We start from the raw sequence: 7,284 nt of genomic DNA, 5'->3' as shown, positions 1-7,284 counted from the left end.
TCGGAAAGCAACAGAAGATTTGCCATTAACATCACATTCCTAAGCCCCACAAAAGCGTAAGTGGAAGTTGGAGGTGGTTTGAAGAATATAAAGAGCTAAAACAAAATGCCAGAGAAGAAAGACAACAGTGCCATGCTGAGCTCTTAAAGATTAGGAAAACGTGGAATTCCGCGAAGAGTTGTTAGATGTATTAAAAAGTTTAGTTAAAAAATAAAAATTCTTTCTTTTAAAATACATCTCTCCATCTCAAAGTAGTAGTGTTTGCCTCTATACATAATACTTTTTCTGTTATCAATAGTAATACAGTACTTAATCGTGGCCTCCTAACCCCATGCTTTCAACATCTGATCTTCTCCTTCCGTCTATCTAACTCCTTCTTGAGATTAAGGAAGGACAGATAGACACACAGACAACAGTGAAAATTTATAGATCTACAATTTTTTCAAATTGCAACCTAATAAGTGAGGTTAATTTAAAATAACAATTGAAGGAATACTGTACAGAGTCCCTACTCAAATTTTTGTTTTAAATTCAATGACTTTCCTAGACCAACGCTTTATAAATTTCCTGAAGGTCGAGTAATGCAAAAAAGAAAATTATGGGGTTTTCTGTATGTATGGATGTTAGTGTGTGTGAGGAGGACACGATTATGTTCACCCTCTTTGAAGCTTAATAACATCCGTACTTTTTGTCGACATTTTCTGCAATTTTGCAAGGAGGTTTGTGTTTTAGGGGATTGATGCTATTGAATTTTGGTGGTTAAAGGTCGAGGGAATGGGGAGATAGAGGGAAGGGTCGTGTGTCATATCTCGAGTAGGGTCGGACTTAATGACAATTATACTGTTATAAGCAATTACAATTTTATATAAAACCTATTCCTATCCTCAAAATTAAGCTTTTTGATAATTTATAATAATTGAGAATATTAAAAGTTTTTAATAATAAAATATCATAACAGATAACGCACGCAGTTTCAAATATTGCCTGGAAAGTTAAGTACGTTGCTGAATTTTTTAAGTTAGATAAATTTATCCCTATATCTGTTCATCTGGCACCAAATGAAGCTATAGTCTCCGGAATGGTAACTGGTCATATTTCTTTTTTAAATAATTAATTGACTTATTGGTGATTTTACAATGACCTTTCCGATCTGAGGATAACGACAGTAAATGGGGGGTCATTTTGATTTAGCTACCTCCTGTCTTCCAGGTCATAACTTTTTCTGTGAAAGCCACTTACAGTCACTGGAATTAAGATACAATAATATAAATTAGATCAATCTCAAATGCGATTCTTCTTAACACAGTACTTTTTAAATCTCTTCAAGAGGTTAAAAACTGTTCTGTTCTCATCGGAGGAATTAAACCCTGATGCAGTTTCGTATTATATTAAGATTATAATAAAATTATTTCCTAACTTTGTTACCAAAAATACAAAGTATTGCGTATCATATCAGATGCTTTTTCAGCGATCATGATTGCAGCAGCATTCGTATTTCCTGATATAATAGTTGGCATAATTGATGCATCAACAACCCTCAATCTCGATACTCCTTTAACCCTATAAAATAGAATTGAATCATATTGAAAACGAAATTCTTATATTTTTAATTATAAATTTCATTATTTTAAAATATTAAATTAAATTTTCTATATTGTCAAATTATTATTTAAATATTTTATTTAATATGAAGTTGAGAGAAATATCAAACCTTAGCTCTGGATCCACTACTGTCGTTGGATCTTCAATTGCACCCATTTTACATGTTCCCACCGGATGATATGCAGTCGTGCTTAAAGTTCTTATTATACAGTGCAAATCTTCATCACTAAATTGCACATATTTTTCGCATCCAGGTATTCTTCTAGGAAATATTCGAGCGCCATATATCTTTAAAGCAATGGAGTTACCGAGCCTGAGAACTTCCTTCAAGGCTGAACCATGCAAACGAAATATTTAATTTGTATTTTAAAATATTTTACATAGTTATACAAACATTACTTACCATCAACTAAAACAAGAATATCTTCAAAACGAGATAAATAATTAGGCTGGATGATGGGATGATCATGAGGATTTGTACTCCTTAATTTTATATATCCACGACTCTTAGGATGAAGCAAACTGGGTATTATAGCAAATGATTCTTTGAAAGAGAATGGTTTATAACAACGCTCCCATATCTATAAATATTAAGTTAACATTTTTTTTTCAAAGAATTTCACTTATTTAATAATTAGAGTTTAAAACAACTCACCTCTCTTTTAAGTCCAAGAATTGGAAGCGTAATTTTTCCTCCATCAAATGCTAGCGTGGAAGAAAGAAAATTGATCTCGACATCGGGATGATCATCTAATTTATTTGCATACTTCGTATCAATATATCCTATAAGGTCTAGGCCTCCAGGTACAGTCAAAATTCCTTTTAAAAAAATCATAAGTTTTAAACATGTCCCAAAAAAAATCATTTACAGCAAATTACAGTTTCTTACCTTTATTAAACTTTAAATATCGGGCAATGTTTATTGGTTTAAAATAACGATAAAGTACGTGACTAAAGGGAATATTAACTAAGAAATCCATTCCGTATGTAAATACATGATCCTGCAGATTATATCCGACTGGCAGATCAGAAACAACGGGAATCTTCACGAAAAGAATAAGAATTAAGAATAATTATTATCATTATAATAATGTTGAAAGTTTAAATATTTACTCCAAGTCTGTGTAAATCTTCTCTAGGACCGATTCCTGACAGCATCAATAGTTGTGGAGAATTAACAACGCCTGCAGACAAAATGACTTCCTTTCTGGCATAAACAATGTAAGATTGACCGAAACGTTCGAAACGAACAGCTCTAGCAACTTTATATTGATCAATAACAATCTGAAAAGTTGTAATTAGTCTTGAAATCTACGGTTTTATAATATATACATGCAATTTTTTTCTTAAATAAAAGTCATATTCAACGTTTTATACTATATTTAATTATAAAGTATAAAAATTAATTGAAATTATAAATTATTTCATTTAGAAATGTTGTCTTCCATCAAGAGATTATCATGTTCTTCCACCAGTTCTTGTTTAGATCCTCTCTTCTTCAATTCTTGTACACAGATGTGCCCATTTTTTACTATTTCTTCTCCAATCTATTTTTGATCTCGTCTCTCTTTTTCTTCTATCGTCCCTTCTATTAAAGATCTAGTAAGTTCACATGCCTTAAAATATGTCCTAAATATCTAATTTTTCTCTACTTATCACACTCGTTATGATATCAATATATTTCCCACGATTGTCTCAAATAATCTTCTCCCGAAATTACGTACTCAAGTATTAAATTACAGATTCAAAGTTCAGCCATTTTGATGGCATAAATTGTAGCTGCAGTACAATTTATGCCATCAAACCTTACTTCTTACCTTAGTGACAAATGAAAAAAGTAATATAGTTAAATTCGGGCGATCTTTAACTGGCTGAAGGAATGCTTTATTAGTGCTACATCTCATTCCATTCCTTTTTGTCGCTTGAGGAAAAGCAAAACCTGAAATAAATATAAACAATTCGTAAAACAAACGAAACATAAAATATAAATTTTAAATTATTTTTACCTGTTTGAATAGGTCCATTGAAGTCTCTCATAACGTGCCCATTTAATAAAACAGATTTCATAAATCCTTTTATTAAAGGTGTAAAATAGTTCGGAGAAGAAATTGTTTGGTAGCCACCTGAATTATGATATCCTTTAAAATGTTAAAATTTACAATTTATTATTTATTTATCTCTTCAAAAAAAGTTTGCTGTGTAATTTATAACTGATGTAGTAAGTTTTCTTTCTCTTCTAAGTAAAATTTTTTTTTATTCTCAATATTTTTGGAAATTAGAGTAGAGAAATGTTAAAATATATGCAGTGATTAATAAGATTTAAAGCTTTTTACTTGTATTCAAAAAGAATTTAATTATTTTTCAGTTCAATTTTATATATCTAGGTCATCAGGTCGCGCATCAGAATTTATTCATAAAAACTTTTTTTAAAATATATATCTTATTTATTTTTATTATTATACTTTATCAACACTAAAATATTATTTTTTATTTACTAATTTTTTTTCTATTTATACTAAAATAAGCAAAATTTACGTATAAAATCTTTGCATTCCCCCAATCATTAACACTCACTCGTATCCACTTTCTACAAATGTACTGGTGATTAAAAAAATGGTCCAAAGACGAAAAATATATAACTTACACCACTTTTATTATCACCGTCACAATAAAGACCGTGTGATTTAACACCACCATTAAGAATAAAGACTAGTTTTTCTGCACCATTCGCTCGTCACGGAGTTTGCAGTGAAGCCGAACTTCGACTTATATTTTTTCAATTTCTACTGACAATTATTAATTGTTATACATTTGTATGTGTTTTATAATGGTAACGTATTATATCTCTTCATTTTCAACGCGTCGTATAATAAATAAATGTATTTTTATCAGTCAAAGACTTGGAAGCATTCATGCAAATTGCTAACTAGCAATTTGCATGAATGCTTCCAAGTCTTTGGCTGATAAAAATAACTATAAGCGAAATTTCTAAATTATATCATTTTTAAATACGTTAATAACTTGTTATTTTATTACTTACCATTCTTTAGAACATTAATGTCCGTATTATCTTCTGATTTAAGGAAATAAGGGAATACTTCTTCCCAACTCCATCCATGCGCTCCTCCTCGAGCCCAGTTATCGTAGTCTCGTCGATTTCCTCTACTGTATATCATAAAGTTAATAGAGCTTGTACCTCCTAACACTTTTCCTCTAGGCCATTTTACTCTCTTAATTGGTAGTAGATGTAGCAAAATATATTAAATTCATTTTATGATTTCTTATAAATTAATTGCAATAAACTTACTCGGTCTTGAAAACCAAAAGAAGCAAAATGCTGAGGTTCTGTTACGTAATTCCAATCCAATTGAGTACTTAGAAAAGATTGACTAAAACCAGGTACTTGAGAAAATATATTTTCATTGCCTCCGGCTTCTAATAACAAAACTTTATGGTGAGGATTTTCTGATAATCTATTGGCAACGACCGATCCTGAAGATCCTCCTCCCACTATAAGTAAACGTCTTATGTTTTTAATCGAAGGCTTAATAAGTGTATTTATTGCATTTTAATAGATTAATTCAGATACCAAGTTTTTAAAGGAACTATTTACTTCATTTGTTTAATCGAGTGGTATTGTTATTATAACTCTTTAACGTGTTTCCTTAAATAATTATTCACACTCACCTTGTCTATTGTGTAACCCGAAAACCTGATATAATTACATTAAATACACTTGAAGAAAAAAGTCAAGAACTTCTTAGATTACATCAATTTTTAAGATTGAGGACACGATTTAAATATTGCATAAAAAAGTTATTAAAATACAACTTTTTACTGTTATTTCTGTAAAAACAAAGATGTAACAAAGATTAAATCAAAATTTATTATTTATTAATAAACTTTTTTAAACGACTTCACCAAGTTTATGATCATTTGAAAGTTTTTTTTCGTTACTGTATTATTAACCTAGATGAGCTGTTATAAGTTTGGTCTTCCTTTTTCGACTCATAAAAATAAAGTTTTTTTTTCATTTATATATAATTTTATATACATTATACTACGAGGTACACTCATCTTGTAATATAACTTACGTTCTTTTGTTATACTTACGTGTATTGAATGGTATTTGAATGGTCTTAAAATTAGTTTGAAAACCAATAAATTTCTAAAGAAACTAAAGCAAATTTACTTTAAAATATTGATATTTTCATAAAATAATATTTTGTTTTTCTTATCTAAATTTTCTGATATTGTTTGAATGGTTCTATACTCATTATTCAAGCAATAAGCATTATAAGCCCTATAAAATACACATAATAAAATAGCCTTCATTGTTATGTTAAATACTCTTATATTCAATTTCGCGGTAGTCATGTGAGAAAATAATAATAATAATAAGCCCAATTTTAATTTTAAAAATGTAAAAAAAAAACTGCGATTATACAAAAATTTCGAATAAAAACTTCATTTCGATTATTTCTGGTGGTTTTATCGATATAAAACACTTATCTATTGAGCCTATTATTAATTATTTTATAAATATTTTATGTATGGTAATATAATCCGAAAAGGCAAACAAATAAATATATAAAATTTAAATCTGATTATTCCTCTCAAATTATTCCTAGTCAAGCGTTGTTTATGTATATTTGTAGCCTTAAAGGTTTTATTATAAATTGAAATTAATTGATGTCAAATTATCGAATCCAAAATCACCAGTGGACGTGACTACCCCCTTCTCTCCAAAATGTAAACAAACACCTTCGACTATAATGAGGACAATCGTTGCTTTATAACGTTCTTTCTATTGCTAATAACTGTAAAATCATTTTATATCTTTTTTCTACATATGTTTTCGATTATTTAGGACTTTTTTTAAATAAATTTTTAAATAAAACTTACCAATAATGTAATCATATTCCCATTCCGGTTGTTTCGAAACTTCTATTTTCTCATCTTTCTTCCTATAGAAGGCAACAATTGATAACACAAATGCTCTGACAATGTTCATTGCTGTTACTGACGATCAGAAATCATTCATACTTCATATATTAATGTAAATATCGGGAATAAATTACGTCGTGACCTTGACAGATGTGATTTAGGTTGTGAGATAAGCCATTTACACCTGTAGGCTAATTGTTATTTAATGGTCGTCTTGAATAATAATTAAATATAAACTTATAGAAAACTCTTTGGCAAATTTGTTTGAATTATTTCACAGAAATTACATACAAAAATTGTTATTAACGTGTCAGTATCTTTTTTCGTTGTAATCATATTCTCTTCTGCATTCACAGTTAATATGGCAAGTTATATACTTGAAATTATACAGTTATTTTATATATATATATATATATATATACCGGTATGAGTAACCGTATAATTTCAAGTACAGAACTCAAAAACTGTATATAAATATATACAGTGCTCCATAAAAGTATAGAACCGCTGCAAATTTACTATACAAAGGTTAAGAATAACAAAGCTAATACAAAAAATGTAGTAAATCACCTTTAATAACAATTAAATATAATAATATTTTGAATTTAAAATACAAAGAAAAGAATTCCTAATAAATCATGTTTATGGTCTTGACTATTATGTTATCCATTTTTGACTCTTTCGTTCTTTGGACACCGAGGGAACTTTTTAATAATAATTATCATGGATTAGACC

The 7,284-nt window shown here is 28.9% G+C and overlaps 1 protein-coding gene across 1 annotated transcript; it reads right to left on the bottom strand.

The window, feature by feature from the left end:
• Positions 1–1,421: 1,421 nt before the first annotated feature.
• On the bottom strand, positions 1,422–6,616 carry LOC111613939 (glucose dehydrogenase [FAD, quinone]-like). Its single transcript, XM_023355288.1, has 12 exons — positions 6,508–6,616; positions 5,290–5,294; positions 4,910–5,146; positions 4,643–4,832; positions 3,609–3,740; positions 3,420–3,541; positions 2,716–2,886; positions 2,492–2,645; positions 2,258–2,421; positions 2,006–2,183; positions 1,712–1,934; positions 1,422–1,560 (listed from the first exon to the last, which is right to left on the bottom strand). The coding sequence occupies exons 1-12, from the start codon at positions 6,614–6,616 to the stop codon at positions 1,422–1,424; spliced, it is 1,824 nt and encodes a 607-aa protein (XP_023211056.1).
• Between the last annotated feature and the right edge of the window lie 668 nt (positions 6,617–7,284).

This window comes from Centruroides sculpturatus, unplaced genomic scaffold (genome assembly GCF_000671375.1).
Source record: "Centruroides sculpturatus isolate CEXI.00-Female unplaced genomic scaffold, Cexi_2.0 scaffold1086, whole genome shotgun sequence".
Lineage (NCBI taxonomy): Eukaryota > Metazoa > Arthropoda > Arachnida > Scorpiones > Buthidae > Centruroides > Centruroides sculpturatus.
The sequence above is the reverse complement of the archived record's forward strand: the minus strand, read 5'-3'. Positions and strand labels throughout refer to the sequence as shown.

What these genes read in the sequence shown, in the direction of transcription:
- LOC111613939 (XM_023355288.1), bottom strand. Translation starts at nt 6,616, where the DNA reads ATGAACATTGTCAGAGCATTTGTGTTATCAATTGTTGCCTTCTATAGG. An exon ending in CTTTTGGTTTTCAAGACCGA is followed by an intron (nt 4,833 to 4,909) that starts GTAAGTTTATTG and finishes CTACCAATTAAG; the next exon opens with AGAGTAAAATGGCCTAGAGG. An exon ending in CAATGGACCTATTCAAACAG is followed by an intron (nt 3,542 to 3,608) that starts GTAAAAATAATT and finishes TATTTATTTCAG; the next exon opens with GTTTTGCTTTTCCTCAAGCG.